The sequence below is a fragment of the Podarcis tiliguerta genome (genome assembly GCF_965153285.1).
Source record: "Podarcis tiliguerta genome assembly, chromosome: 13".
NCBI classification, from domain to species: Eukaryota; Metazoa; Chordata; class Lepidosauria; order Squamata; family Lacertidae; genus Podarcis; species Podarcis tiliguerta.
In genome coordinates, this window is record NC_139546.1 from 10679942 (window position 1) to 10696207 (window position 16266).

General features: G+C 45.3%; 1 protein-coding gene across 2 annotated transcripts; it reads left to right on the plus strand.

Annotated features, from left to right (window-relative positions):
- On the plus strand, positions 1 to 15786 carry RETREG3 (reticulophagy regulator family member 3). 2 transcript variants are annotated; one of them, XM_083407822.1, is made up of 9 exons: positions 1 to 602; positions 4835 to 4941; positions 6949 to 6979; positions 8105 to 8231; positions 9162 to 9246; positions 10388 to 10525; positions 10944 to 11026; positions 12233 to 12365; positions 13049 to 15786. In XM_083407822.1, the coding sequence occupies exons 1-9, from the start codon at positions 349 to 351 to the stop codon at positions 13495 to 13497; spliced, it is 1407 nt and encodes a 468-aa protein (XP_083263948.1). In that variant the 5' UTR covers positions 1 to 348; the 3' UTR covers positions 13498 to 15786. The 2 variants fall into 2 exon arrangements, with proteins under 2 accessions (XP_083263948.1, XP_083263949.1); XM_083407823.1 differs by having other exon boundaries at positions 6952 to 6979.
- Positions 15787 to 16266: the final 480 nt, after the last annotated feature.

Sequence of the window (16266 nt, forward strand, 5' to 3'; positions counted from 1 at the left end):
CCTTCTTAAAAAAAATAAAGAATAAAATAAATGCCGTTTGCAGTCCCGCTACGCTTCTTCCCGCCTTCACCACCTCCTCACACCCTATGAATCCGGTGTATATATATAAATATTTTCTTCCCTTGGCAACGCGCATGCGCCGAAACGGCAGGAAGCGCGCTTTCCGTACGGCAAGATGGCGCCGCCCTATGTTGTCGCCGGTATGGGGGCGGCCATGCGAGTGTGCGGGAGGAGGCGGCGGCGGCTCTGGTAGTGCCGCTTGCCTCTGCGGTGTCCGTTGGTGACGGAGAACGATGATCCTCCTCCGCCATCCGCGGGTCTCCCGGTGACGCTGGGCAGAGAGGAAGGATGGAGGCCGAAGTGGCGGAGGCGGCCGGAGGAGGAGGAGGCGGCGGCCGGAGCGGCGAAGGTTCCCTCAGCGGCGTCGGCGCCCAGGCCCCGGCGGCGTCGGAGCGGGAGCGGCGGGTGCGCGCGCTGAGCGCCTACCTGAAGGGCCGCCTGGGGCCTTACGAGCCGGCGCTGAGCGCCCTGCAGGCCACGCTCGTCTGGGAGAGGCCGGCGAGGAGCGCGCTGGGCTGGGCCGGAGCTCACGCCGCCTTCGGGTGCGAGGGGCTCGGGGGGTCAGAAAAAGGGGCCTCTCGGAGGGATGAAGGAGGCGAGGGGACGCGGGCGGGAAACGGGCTTGACGTGGGGTGAAGCTTCTGAGCACTACCTGAAGTAACATATCATGAGGGAATATCCTTTTCAGGGCTTTGCTTTTGTTTTGGCGGGGGGTGTCGGGTAAAGTCATAGAATTGCAGGCTTGGGGTCTGAGGGTCATCTAGTCCCACCCCCCTACAATGCATGAATCCCCCCCCCCCCCAAAAAAAATGGTGCTGGAACCCACGACCCTGGCATTAACCCAGCCAGATGGCAAGGTATCAATAAATCATTATTATTATTATCATCATCATCAAGAAGCTCCTGCTTTTCAGACTGAGCTGTCACAGGTTGTTGTTGTTTGTTTATTAGCACTACCTAAAGTAATAAGTTATTATGGAGTGGACTTGAAGTACTCTTTTAGCCTCCTTTCACAAAGTTGGAAGGGACCCCGGGGGCCATCTAGTCCAACCCCCTGCAATGGAGGAATATTTTGCCCGAGGTGGGGCTCAAACCCACGGCCCTGAGATTAGGGGGCTCATACTCTACCAACAGAGCTATCCCTGGTTGTTATTGATTATAATTACAATTATATGCTTATTTATACTGTACCTTTCCCCCCAGACTACAAGGGACTACCAGGTCTTACAACAGGTGGCTTAAACTCTCCCAACGAAATGAGTCTCTGAAGAGGAATATCCATTATGTTTTTATGAAGCATGGTGGTATTCTGATTAAAAGGATGGCTTATGTGGCAGCTTTGCTGAGCTCTTGTCAGGGAGCCTGGCCTAGAGGCTAGGAAGAAAGGGACTTGCTGGAGGCTGGTCCATTTGGGGAATGGGGCACTGAGAGTTTGGATAAGAGTTTGGATTTGATATCCCGCCTTTCACTCCCTTTAAGGAGTCTCAAAGCGGCTAACATTCTCCTTTCCCTTCCTTCCCCACAACAAACACGCTGTGAGGTGAGCGGGGCTGAGAGACTTCAAAGAAGTGTGACTGGCCCAAGGTCACCCAGCAGCTGCATTTGGAGGAGCGGAGACGCGAACCCGGTTCCCCAGATTACGTGACTGCCGCTCTTAACCACTACACCATACTGGCTCTCACTGAGCCACCAACCTCGGGCTGGCCTCAGTGAGCTGCCACTACCACTCCATCACCCTTCTTACCGCCAATCCAGGGGTTGGCAGCTTCTTGAAGAATTTGTAGAAGTCACAGAATTGTAGGATTGAAAGGGACCAGTCCAGCAGTGGTGTTCCCATGCAATGAAGGAATCTTTTGCCCAATGTGGGACTCGAATCCAAGATCCTGAGATCAAGAGTCTCATGCTCTAGCAACTGACCTGTTGTTGGGGCCCATATGCTATTGCCCTTGCTAATCCCTCCTGTTTACATGCCTGTTGTCAGTTTTGATTAAAAAAGCAAAAAGTAATGGACTGAGGAAGAGCTCCTCTCTCCCCCCTCCATTGTGAAGATAATTCTGTTTGCTAGCTAGCTTGCATCTAGTGTTTTGACATCAAGACAGTATATGGGATAAAAGTATTTATGGGAATAGAGCCTTCTTTGTGTCCAGAAGTGAGATTTGAAGTGATCTTATTTTTGCTTTAGTTTTTTCCTAGCCAGAAAGTTCATGTGTACTCTTAGAGACTTAGACCCAAGGGAAAAGGTTGCCGGCAGAAGTCATTGCCTAGATCTGTTTTATAATGTGGGTTTGTTAGGCAGGTTGGAGCATGCTGAATTGACAGAGTTCAGTTGCTCTCTTTTATGAATCATGAGGGCTAGTGATGGGTGTGCTGGCCAATCCTGCACTTGGGAACACCTGGAGACTTGATGGAGCTGTTTGGATACTGGATGGAAAAATTAGGATCTTAGGCTTTCCTAGTGCTTCGCTCAGCATCGATGGGCAAAGCTATGATCCCCTCCCTGAGGTTCAGGTACCCTTTATAGAATCCCCTTCAGTTTCTTAGACTGATTCTCAACCCAGCAGAGCAAAGCTTTGTCCTTGACCAGCCAAAATCTGCCTCTTATGTGGTCACTGCCTGTGCTTCCAGAAAGTGGAAAGCCAGATTACAGACTTCTGATTCCCTGTTCTAGAGAGTAATAGTGTCTCATTGTGATAGACTGCTTCTCAGAGCACCAAGCTGCTATGGCTGCAGCAGTGCTTTTAAGGAAACAATAGGAAATGTGTAGTCCCCTGAACTGCCTTCATATGAGCGTAAGAATGTACCTGCTGACCTACCTCTGGAAAGAAAATGTTCAGTTGCAATTCATAAAAACAGAGGATGAATGCAGGCAGTTACACACTGCACAAGTGACTGGGGAACCCTGGTCTACCCTGCTCTCAAAGGGAAATCCCCCGATGCTTGATAATCTATTATTGATAACCTGTTGTTATTGGGTGAAGCCCTGGGAAGCTTCCCCATTCAGTATGACCTTCACCGCAGCAAGATTGCTTTAAATGCACACACATTTCCTTTGGTTGTACTGTATCAGCCAAGTACCGTATTTTTTGCTCTATAAGACTCACTTTTTCCCTCCTAAATAGTAAGGGGAAATGTGTGTGCGTCTTATGGAGCGAGTGCAGGCTGCGCAGCTATCACAGAAGCCAGAACAGCAAGAGGGATTGCTGCTTTCGCTGCGCAGCGATCCCTCTTGCTGTTCTGGCTTCTGAGATTCAGAATATTTTTTTCTTGTTTTCCTCCTCCAAAAACTAGGTGCGTCTTGTAGAGCGAAAAATACGGTAATTTGTATTCTGGAAAACAGACCTGAAGTGTGTTAATTCCATAGGTAGGACACCAAAGAAGGATTGGCATTGTTCTTGAAGCCTGAGGTCTTCTGTGTATCTTCTTGCTAAGTACTGGTGTGTAATTGGGTCTCATTGAAGAGCCCCTTATTACATGCCTCAGATTGATCATTTATATCATTAGTGCTACAGATGGCTTGTGACTTTCTCCCAAGGGCTGCTTCTCATTAAATGATTGAAAATAGCCATCTGTCTCTGATTCTGTTGGATGCAGCTCCTTCCCAACAATACTGATTATATTTGACTAATCGTTGCGGAGAAAGCACACAGCTCTTATTCAGTGAGGGAACAAGCAAGTCTTCAGATCTTCTGAAAAAAACAGAACCTCTGAGCTCACATGTCATTTTGTGTGTAGTGCTGAGTGGTTCTGCCTCTCACTGACTTAACAGGCTTCTTGGCATTCACTCTTGCTACATTTAACAGACTGCAGCCATTCAACAAGGCTCAGGCTTAGCTTACCAGAGATATTAAGACTGTAAAATCCATAGTAATTTATGTCTATGTTGAAACATAATGACAAGGATCTTGTGTTGGCTGCTGAGTGTTTCAGTTTGAAAAAAGTGTAATCAATCGTTCTTTGTATGCATGGATACAAAGTTATTTACATGTTTACATTTATGGTAAAAATAATTTTGACTATAGAAAGCGGTGTAACTCTTATTCACCGATTACAGTTGTAGATTGATCTTAAATAAGCTTTGTAGCACTGCAGATTTTGCTTCTGGTTATAACTGAGTGGAAAGTGACCACTGACTTGAATACTTTCTAAATGCCCGATATGTTGATACTCATTTGTTTATAATGACTCTTAAGAGATAAATAAGAATAACATGAGAATATATATACACACACAGCCATCTTTCTGTAGTCCATAGACAGTTTTAAGCTTTCTCCCGCTTTTCTGCAAACTCCTGACACTTGAGGCCGAACAATTTTTCTCCCCTTGATCTTTGTCTCTTTAAACATTGTTCTGCCAGAAGGTACAAGTTCCTGTCCATAGCAACCCATATGCTTAAGATTTCAATATAATGATAATAAATAAGCTGCAGCTGCCATAAATGTCAGTTTCCTTCTTGATTGACAGAGTGAATAGCTAAAATAATCAGTTTTCAGATCATTGATCAGAAAAAGGATGATATCTGGTGGATGTCATAGAGGTCACACACACACAAAATCCTCTCTCACACATTATTTAACCCTAATGGAAATATACTCCAAAGAGCTGTTGTGATACCTTCCATTCCTTACCTGTTGTTTTCTAACCTCTTCTTGCCAATCATAAGGCAATAATTATTTATCTTGGGCTTCTCCTGCTCCATGGCCTAACATCAGCTCTTGCTTTTACGGTAATATTTCTAGAGGAAAATTGTGTACTGACTAGCTTTATTTTCCCTCAGGTTTTTTGCTCTGACGTCTCTTCATCTGATATTCTTGGTTGCTTTCACCCTGATACTAATAGTGTGTTTAGATCAGTGGAAGAATAAAATATGGCCTGAAATAAGAGGTATGTTTTTCCCCACTTGACCCTTGAATTCAGCTGTGGTCTCTTCCCCCACCCCCATTTCTGATCTCAAGAAATTGCAGGTCTCATTAATCAAAACAGTCATTGACAAAGATCTTGTAAACTGGGTGCCTTCCTAGTTGAAATAAATGTTTAGGAGTTGAAAGTGTCGAAAAGGCACCCTGGCTGCTCAGATGGTGGGAGGGAAAAGAGCAATTCCACCATAATGAAACTGGTGGTTTGGAAAATTGGGATTTGCATTTCAGGTTGCTGCATTTTCACTACTTGTTCATGTGTAGGAGCTTTGCTTTCCAAGTTCACTTACCCAGATCTCAGATGTTCCAAAGATCTGCCTTTGTTCTCTAGCTCCAGAAAAAGCCTTTGTTTATCAATGTTAAAACATATTCCAAAGGGATATTTTTTCTTATTGGTTATAGAGACATACAGTCCAGGCTTTAGTTCATCATTAAATTGAGCATTGAGCTAACATCTTGGTGTATATCTTAAATTATATTTTAGTCTGAAAGCAGTCAAGTCAATTCAACAAAACCATACTATAATTTCTTAGGGAGGTAACCATGGTAAAAAAATGTATTTGTTGACTATAGTAGTAGTTTATTATATAGAAAGCTGTATTCATGAAGGATGGAAGAATAAATTAAAGCAGTAGTTTTAAAGGCTTCATTGAAGACTGAAACCTGATGGTTTTTCTCTCTAATATGCTGGAGCTGAGGTAATATTTGATTAAAAAAAACTTATTCCCAATTGAAAGCCTGCTTGCATTTTGAGAACTATCATCTTAGATAAGAACTAAAAGAGTTTTAGTTCAGGTTGCACATAATGCTAAGCATTATGTTTAGTTTAGTGCAATCATGGTTTAGTGCAAGGCTGCAGGTCCTTGGGAGAGGTCCTTGTTCCTCCAGTCCTGCTGCTATGAGCTAAGCCATAGTTTGGCTTAGTATGTCATCCAAACCCAAGCTTGTGGTCTGTCTCCATCAGATAAACCACGAGCTGTAAAACAAGGGTGAACTTGAGTTACTTTTGTGTCAGACCACCAGCTTGATTTCAGATTACATGAATGACTGAAGAGCAAAGTGACCGTAATATCTTCTCTGGCAACCCACACATTTGCACTAAGCTATGGTCAGGTTGGGACGCGGGTGGCGCTGTGGGTTAAAGCCTCAGTGCCTAGGGCTTGCCGATCAAAAGGTCAGCGGTTCGAATCCCCGCGGCGGGGTGCGCTCCGGCTGTTCGGTCCCAGCGCCTGCCAACCTAGCAGTTCGAAAGCACCCCTGGGTGCAAGTAGATAAATAGGGACCGCTTACTAGCGGGAAGGTAAACGGCGTTTCCGTGTGCGGCTCTGGCTCGCCAGAGCAGCGATGTCACGCTGGCCACGTGACCCGGAAGTGTCTTCGGACAGCACTGGCCCTTGGCCTCTTTGAGTGAGATGGGCGCACAACCCTAGAGTCTGTCAAGACTGGCCCGTACGGGCAGGGGTACCTTTACCTTTTTATGGTCAGGTTTATCATTACATGCTAACCAGATCATTGACTGCTAGCCCCTGCCCCGCCCCCCGCCCCCAAATCAGGCTGCTATAATAATAAGAGCATTGCAAGAAGCTATCTTGAGGGGCAGTGTTTTAATTTTTAAAATACATTTTAAATATATTTGCAGATTTATAAACTGCTTCACAAACAACAACAAAATAGCAGTGTGCAATAAAATACAAAATGTTTGCATTTGTAAACGAAAGGCAACAAAACCATTTCTGCAATTGTACAATTGCATTTGTACAAAATTACAAACATAATAAATAAAAAAGTTGAGTTTATAAAAGTGGGGGCACAGAATTGGATAAAATACTAAGTTCAGGATGTTTTCAGTTGCGGGCTGTCAGTGGGAAACAATTATGCATTATTCTCAAGTCATCTGTGTATTTTGATTATGCAGCAAAGCGTTTTCCCAGACATTTCCCTCACAACTAATCCTGATCTGTCTTTAATGTTTTAGTAGCAAGACCTGATGAATTAGACAATGAAAGGTATGAAAAATTAAATATCCTTTTCTTTGTAGTATGTCTCATGTTACATGTGCTTGTGTGGCTTAGCTGTAATGCTTTTTGTTAATTTAAACCTTATTAGCAGTGAATGCCCTTCAGTGGCTGGCTGGATGGAAGGAAAGATCCCTTGCTCCTAAATATTGTTGCTTACCTACCTCTTCTCATAGTTTGTAACTAAGGCTGCGATCCTATGCTTGCTTGGGAGAAAGTCTACTGCTAGGTCCCAGAGTAAGGTTGCAATTCTGTGTCCTATTGCAGTGAATAGGACTTCATTCTGAGTTGACATGTAGAGCATTGTGCTGTAAACCATTAACAGTGGTACCTTGGTTTGCATATGCCTTGGTTTGCATACGTTTTGGATTACAAACACGTCAGACCCGGAAGTGCGTGTCCCGGTTTGCAACCTTTTTCTGGATTACAACCCTTGTTTTTGTTGTTGTTGTTCTTTTGGATTACAAAAAAAATAATAATTTGGAGGCCTCATTGGCAAAAGCGCACCTTGGGTTACAACCTGTTTTGGTTTACAAACGGACCTCCAGAACGGATTATGGTTGTAAACCAAGGTACAACCGTATTAGGATTAGGTTGCAGGCTACATAAATCTGAGACCTTGAACTCTGCATGCACTGGGTTCTTAGAATCCCCAGTTTTCCTGGGGAAATGGGTTGAAAAGCTGCGGAAACCTAACCCCTTCACTGTTCCTTAATCTCTTTGAGTGCACAGCCAAGGACATGGAGATTTAAGTACTTATTAACACCCTTTAAACAGCCTAATTGTGGATACATGTGAGTGGCTTGTCTGCCCTATAGAAGGTTGCCTCCAGTGACATATTCCTCTGCACATATCCCATTGAAATGAATTGAGAAAATCTCATTTACATCTGTGGGATATGTGTTTGGGAGTGCCGCTGGTTTACAAAGAGCTCAAATTAAGCAAGTGTGGTGGGTGTGAAGTTCAAACGCAGGGTCCGTTTCTTGTGTGTGAAACGTGAACCCTGAGCAGCTTTGATGAGGTGGAATGAGAGGAGGGCTATTTTAAAACTGCAGTAGGATTCATTTCTTGATTTTTTATTAGCAAAGTAAGATGTCGTTTTTGTTGTCCCTCCAGCTGGGGCTACGTCCACCCCCGACTGCTGAGTGTGCCTGAACTATGTCACTATTTGGCAGAAGGATGGGTCACAGGAGACAGCTTCATGAGGAACCTGCTGGGCTTCAAAAGGCAAAATCCGGGCAAGGTGAAAAGCAGTCCTCATTGATACTAGCCATCGGGGAATGGGTTGGAGGAGAAGGGGGAGCAAAGAACGAAGAATAGCCGCAGTTTGAATTACTCTTTTATTTATGTAGAGGTATAATCCGTCTAGGGACGCAGGTGGCGCTGTGGGTTAAACCACAGAGCCTAGGACTTGCCGATGAGAAGCTCGGCGGTTCGAATCCCCGCGACGGGGTGAGCTCCCGTTGCTTGGTCCCTGCTCCTGCCAACCTAGCAGTTCGAAAGCATGTCAGAGTGCAAGTAGATAAATAGGTACCACTCCGGTGGGAAGGTAAACAGCGTTTCTGTGCTCTGCTCTGGTTCTCCAGAAGCGGCTTAGTCGTGCTGGCCACATGACCTGGAAGCTGTACGCCGGCTCCCTCGGCCAGCAAAGCAAGATGAGCGCCGCAACCCCAGAGTCGGCCACGACTGGACCTAATGGTCAGGGGTCCCTTTACCTTATAATCCGTCTGTAACTGTGTACGCAAAGTGCTCTGTACAGGTGTGCTTTCATTACTAGGAAAGAAGGGAACTGGAGGGTAGAGAGGCAGGTAGAAAGAGGAAGAGGAATGGGATGCCAAAATGGAAAATACTGCAGCCATCCTATTAGATGGAGCTTTCATCAGACTGGTCTTGCTTCCACCTACATTCCAAAGTAGAAATGTTGCCCTGATTCTGTCAAAATCACTCCAGGGCTTGGTCCAAAGGCAGCTGTGGCTCATGAGGTTCCTCCCTCCCCCTCTCCTAACGCTTATGCAAGGCTTCTCAAGCAGAATTCCTCTGTTTTGGTCTCTGTTCCCAAGCGGTGAGCTTTCTGGCAGCAGGCAAAGTGTGTCTGTATGGTCTTGAGCCGTAGGAGCCACTTTGCTCACTTTTCTCAATTCGGTAGAGACTAACTTTGGGTTTTGTTTTCCAGTTCTGCCTTCTGGCTTGTGGTGTCCTCACATTTTTGGCTGTGTTGGGCCAGTACATTCCAGGTGTCTGTCTTGCCTATCTAACAAGTGAGTATCTCTGTGCTGGGCGGGGATTGGGCAACAAAGTGCCTTTCACTTGAAAGTACAGAGCATTTGCAAACAAGGTTATTCTGAGCTGTTCCAACTCGGTTGCATTACATAATGTGTACATAATGTTTAAATCGTCCATTAAGTGGTTTACAAAAAAAGAAGAAAGTACAAAGCAAACAATAAAACCACAAACATATCTATACGTTTAGATAAGATCTTTATGTATGATATAATACATGATATCTCTGTTCTATTATATTGTATCCCAAAATGCCTTCTGAGAGTGTTTATTGAACACCAACCCTCTAATCTAGCCGACATTTTTCCACCTTCGCCGCATCAAGCAGTTGGTCCCTTACCTTTCCCGCCCCGACCTGGCCACAGTGATCCATGCGACGGTCATCTCCAGGCTTGACTACTGTAATTCGCTCTACGCGGGGCTGCCCTTGAAGCTGTCCCAGAAACTGCAGCGGGTACAGAATGCTGCAGCGAGGCTCCTCACGGGGTCTCTGCCATGGGAGCATATTCACCCAGTGCTTTGCAAGCTGCACTGGCTCCCAGTGGAGTACAGGGTCAGATTTAAGGTGCTGCTTTTGACCTTTAAAGCCCTTCGCGGTCTAGGACCCTCATACCTACAGGACCGCCTCTCCCGGTATGCCCCACGGAGAGCCTCAAGGTCCATAAATAGCAACACCCTAGTGGTCCCGGGCCCTAAGGAAGTTAGATTGGCTTCAACCAGAGCCAGGGCCTTTTCAACTCTGGCTCCGGCCTGGTGGAACGCTCTGCCTCATGAGACCAGGGCCCTGCAGGATCTGATTTCTTTCCGCAGGGCCTGTAAGACAGAGTTGTTCCGCCTGGCCTTTGGCTGGGAGCCAATTTGATTCCCTCCCTCTCTTTCTTTTTTCTTTTCCTTCTCCTCCTGCAATGAGGCTACATTTTAATATTTTAATGTTCCATTATTTTAATGTTGTACTTTACTTTTGTTTTTAAGTTGTAATCATTCATCTTGTTTTTATTATTGCTTGTAAGCCGCTCTGAGCCCGGCCTTGGCTGGGGAGGGCGGGATATAAATAAAAAAATATTATTATTATTATTATTATTATTATTATTATTATTATTAATCATCCTCTTCCTGCAGTGGTTTCCATCCTTCTGTGGCCACTTGCTGTTTACCACCGGCTCGGTCACCGCCTGTACACCAAATTGGAGCCAGCTCTGCAGCAGCTGGACTTCAGTGTTCATGGCTACATGATGTCCAAACATAAGGAGAGGCAATGTAAGTCTTGTACTAACTCACCCACCTCTTGTCTGCCACCTCTTTTTGTTGGTGATGTGAGGAACCTGAGAAGATCAGGTGAAAACACTGAATGAATCAGTAGTTACCTAAGAATGTTCCTCGCATCCCTGACCACAGTTTGTGGGGGTTTGAGGGGGGGGGGAGGAAGAGAATGGGCATTTCCCACAATTGATGAGCAATTGAATGTCTGAATGTCCGGAATTGTTGCAGTCCTAATTAGGGCACAGTGGTCAGTTAGCATTTTAGCTCTTGGGGCGCCCCTCCTACCCTCTGGTTTGCAATCCCAAAGTCTTCTCTCCGGATCACACCTGTTTCTTCTGCTTGGCTTCTTTGTGGGCATGCAGAGTTGTTTCCTTCCCATTTATAACTGCTATTCTGTCCCCTGATTTCTCTGCAGTGCGACAAAAGATGCTGAGCCATCATGCTGCTAGTGCTGATGGGAGCGACAGTGAAGAAGAACTTGCTGCTTTCTGTCCCACGGTAAATAGGGCATGGATCTTGTTAAGCAGTAAAGGTACCGCTGATCATTAGGTCCAGTCGCGGACGACTCTGGGGTTGTGGTGCTCATCTCGCTTTATTGGCCGAGGGAGCCGGCGTACAGCTTCCGGGTCATGTGGCCAGCATGACTAAGCCGCTTCTGGCAAACCAGAGCAGCGCACGGAAATGCCGTTTACCTCCCCTCCAGAGCGGTACCTATTTATCTACTTGTACTTGGACGTGCTTTCGAACTGCTAGTTTGGCAGGAGCAGGGACTGAACAATGGGAGTTCACCCCGTTGCGGGGATTCGAACCGCCGACCTTCTGATTAGCAAGGTCTAGGCTCTGTGGTTTACACCACAGTGCCACCCGCCGCTAAGATAGGGTGCTGCTAAGATTGGGGTGGGGGAGGGTTAACAACAAGGCGGCCTGTGAGTTTTTACTCATGGTCAAACTTGCCTGATTTCTGAGATAAAGCATCTCCTGCTGGCTCTATTCTTCTTAACTTGAATATAAAATTGTTTTTTTATAGTGCATTGGATTTCCCTCATTACAACTACATCTCATACTTTCAGAAGCAGATATAGGCATTTTTAAATTTGTAAAACAATTTTTGGGCAACACTTAAAAGGTAAAGGTACCCCTGCCCGTACGGGCCAGTCTTGACAGACTCTAGGGTTGTGCGCCCATCTCACTCAAAGAGGCCGGGGGCCAGCGCTGTCCGAAGACACTTCCGGGTCACGTGGCCAGCGTGACATTGCTGCTCTGGCGAGCCAGAGCCGCACACGGAAACGCCGTTTACCTTCCCGCTAGTAAGCGGTCCCTATTTATCTACTTGCACCCGGGAGTGCTTTCGAACTGCTAGGTTGGCAGGCGCTGGGACCGAACAGCGGGAGCGCACCCCGCCGCGGGGATTCGAACCGCCGACCTTTCGATCGGCAAGCCCTAGGCACTGAGGCTTTAACCCACAGCGCCACCCGCGTCCCATGGGCAACACTTAGGTGGCTGTAAAATGAAGTAAAGACCTCCAGAATGGAAAAGACGAACTGGAGGGCAGTTTCTGGCTTTCAAGTTCCTCATTTCCATTGCTGAGAGGAATGTCTCTGGGCCCATGTGGTGTTGAATAGCATTATGGAGGTATGTGTGCTCTCCAGTAACCCAAAGTTACCTTGCTGAGATCTTTTGTTTTATCATTTGCTTCTTTTCAAGTTGGATGATGCAATAGTTGCCAAAGAGCTGGCTATCTCTGATTCGGAGCACTCTGATGCAGAAGTATCCTATACCGAGAATGGAACATTTAATCTCTCACGAGGTCAAACCCCCTTGACAGAGGGATCTGAAGGTGAGGACAGCTATTATTGAAGTTATAAAGAACATAGTTGCTACCAGATAACATATTAATCGTACTGTTGCAGCTGTTGGTTGTTGGGATAAAAAAAGCAAGATATCAGAATGTCGATAAAGTGAGACCAGCCAGCCTTCCAACATGGAAAGTTTGCCTTGGTCCTGCTTGAAAAAGCTTGTAGTTTACATTGAATGAAGCAGACAAAGATTGGTGCAGGCATAAGTTGAGTACACTGGTCCACTGAGTGACAGAACCTGGAATTTTATTCTTTGAAATGGGAGCTTTCAGTCCTCAGCACCTTCAATTGAGAGCTTTCTGGTGTTAAGAGTTAGAAAGGCATCTGCCTGTCGGATTGTTTTAAGACCCATTTGCCAATTAAGAATGCCAGAACCCAGATAGAGTTAGTTCTTGGTCCCTCAAATTCAATTCTGAGGTCTGCTGCAGTACAGAAGCTTTGTAAATTTTCTCTCTTCTGCAGAAGAGGCAGCTCAGTCAAGTATTTGGGAATAGGTTTCATAACTCTAATTTTTTACTCTCCCCCCAACATTATAGATCCCTGTGGGAAGACAATATAGTTTTAAAGAAATTACTGCCTGTTTTCCAATAGGAAGTTAGGCTACTTAGTGGTAGGCAAAGAAACCAAGTAATGACTTTTTGCCAAACTAATTCTCTCTCAATAGACTTTGATGGCCACAGCGACCCTGAGGAATCCTTTGCCCGAGATCTTCCAGATTTCCCTTCCATCAACCCTGAGGTGACAGGCATAGACGATGAAGATGATACCAGCATAGGCATACCAAGCCTTGCCTGTCGTGTCCAAGGCCAGGAAGAGCTGCGACTTTCTCATGACCGGGAGGAAGTGACCTCGGATATCCTAGGTAACCTGCCATTAATGCACAACCTCACAGATGACTTGGCTGGCTTTGTAACCAGGGGAATGATCCAGCTGGCCTTGTCGGGAGCCTCCCAGTCTGGCTCCGTGCCTGGCAGCAGACGGCAGCAAAGTGCCAAGGCCTTCCTCCGGACCTCCAGCTCAGAGCTCGATACAGATGCTGAAGGAGATGACTTCGAACTGCTGGATCAGTCAGAGTTGAATCAGATGGATCCATCCAGTTCCCGCGGCCAATAAACAGTTGTCTTCCCTTCCCTGCTGTGGCTCTTCTGTCTCATGGAGCACAGATGGAGAGCCTTGTGCAGGAGTAGGATAATACCCCATTCTTTGATGTATAGCCTGATTGGGCAAATTTGGAAGACAGTGTGAATTTTAGAACAAAACCCTTCTGGTGCAGAACCGGAAGATATTTGTTGCTGAACCTGCCATGCCCTTCACCTTTCTAGCTTGCTGTGTGTTGCACTCTTGGTTCAAAGCCAAAATGTCCCGCTGCCGTGGTGCACGTTCCAAATCGGGCCTTGGAAGACAGATCTCAGCTTGTGTTTAATGCAACAGGAGTCAGGCAACGGGAATTGGCTTTTATTCAAAAGCCAGATAAAGAACAAGTTCTAAAATCTCTTGAGTGATGGAAGTGACTTGTACCCAGCTGCTGATTGTAAGAAGGAAATCTTCAGATCTGTTATGTTTGTGTATGGGACCCTGACATCTGCAAGGTATAGGAAGCAGCCTCTATCTATCCCCAGTAAGCATTTGCACGTAATGACCCCAAATCCTTATGTTTTGAACTTCTGGAGCTCTATTCTGGCTCTTCTCGCACATGATAATGGCAATAATATTTTGGTGGGTTCGACACTCACACAAACAGTCACACACACACACTTTACTATTAACTATTTCAGAGAAGTTCCCAGCACTAAAAATGCCCTCCACCCCGCACCATAAAAGTTTGGGAAGAAGCAACAAAAGATTTGGCTCCTAGTTACCCTCTGTCAGTCACCAAAGCCAGCACCTATGCGGGAACCATGAATATGCTTCCTCACTAAACAGTCTGCAGGCTGTAGTGGCAAAGGGTCTGTCAGTCTGACGTGTCCATGCACTTGTCATTTGACACCTGTTTCAGAATTCATGGATGTTTTATGCTCTCAGATGGCCCCCTCTTTTTGAAGAAAACAATATAGCTACTACAGAATTCTTTTAGCCTAGGATCACAGATGAAAACGAGTAGCAAAGCCAGATTCCTAGGGCCTGCTCACCCACAATATGTGCAGTTTTGCAAGTAGAGCATAAAAGTGGGGATCACGGCTTCAGAATATTTAATTAGAAAAAGCCTCTGTTAATACAAAATGAGACTATATCATCATTTCTGTGGATCTCTGCAATCAGTATGGCAGCAGCATTGTTTTGGCTAAAGGTATTTGAAGACCAAATTTAGATTGGCTCGATGACTGATTTAGGGTACCAAATTCCCATATCTTGGTTGCACTGTGTGCATTGCTGTGAAGATGGTGCTGTGTTCCTCAAGAATAAACCATTTACAAATGGCATCTCGATGTTGCTAATGCTTTGGTGTGGATTTTCACAGGACCCCTGATACCTGTTTCTCCTTGTTTCAGTAAAACCGGCACAAGTTGTTAACAATGCTGGTATGATTTTAACCAGTGTCTCAGACCTGCAAAGAACCTTCACAGAACATACTGTGTGGAGCTATGTGCTGCAGCTATTAAGTTGGTGATCCATATCTTCCCTTATAGAACACCACATCCAGACTTTTTGGGTTTGTGTACAAAAAGATTGGAAGAGTGTACCTTAGAAATAATTATTCTTGGTGCAAAGCCATTCTGATAACCCTCTGTGGACTGAAGAGAGACTTGAATAAATGCTGTGCTTTTACTTTTAGTTTTATTTAAAAGGTTTCCAGCCTACTTTCACAACTTGTGAATCTGCTGAACTGAATCATCTTGAATACCTGCATATCCAATTAGCCTTCTTGGTTCCCATAGTTCCAGCTCAACTTGCACCCTCTTTCAGGCTCTGTAGTTAGGCTTTTACATATTTTTCCCCGACTTCGCATCTGAAGACCTCTGTGATACGCTGCCTATTGTTTTCTTGGCCAAGCAGTAATGTGATGTAGATGCTATATGCCTAAATAGCACATTCTTGCAGAAAAGACTCAAGAGGGTGGTGCTTTGTATATTTGAAACAGCTTGGTTTTGGTAGCATTTGTGTGGCAATATCATGGTGTTTAACTGCCTTTTTTAGTGTTTACAAATCAGCCAATATTGTGGAAGTTTATAGAGTAATTTGTCATCTTGCAGAAGTTTTTAAAATAAGATGCTGATAACTTTTGAGGTGGGAAACTGACGTTATTTCATTAGGTTTTGTGTTATGTGGATTAGAACAAGATTTTAGTGCAATAAAACAACCATACCTTACCCACTGTATCAGTAGTGGGATGATACTTTTTTTTTGTTTTTATTGAGTGTTTCTTTCTGCCCTAACTGGTGCAAAATAAAGAATTTGAGACAAGCACGGTTTCTTGGTTTCTTCAGTGCTACACTTATAATACAGAGATACTTCAATGGGGCATGGGCGCACATGCAAGCCCTATCTCTAATGTCCCTAATGGACTCATTTTTAGATGTGCAAAGCTCCTTGAGAACCTGGCTTCAAAATGCTTAGAAACCCTTAGCAGACCTTGAAGCTACAAGTGCAAAGGCAGAGAGGAGCCCAGGGACATTGCATGCGTCCCTGCCCCTATCTACGCCTACACTGAGTGCTAATGGCAGGCTTTCCTGGTTCAGATCAAGCAGTAAGTATTATTGGGCCACTAACCTTGCCAGGACTAAAGACGGTTGGATTGGCTTCACTCAGGCCTCAGTTTGGAGTGATGCCAGGTAAGTATGATGAAAATTTTCACAGGTGCATAATATCCAGCACAAAAAAGAACAGCAAGACCACCCCCTTCCTACCTGATCATAGTACTTTTAAAGTGTCCTGCATAGGTTT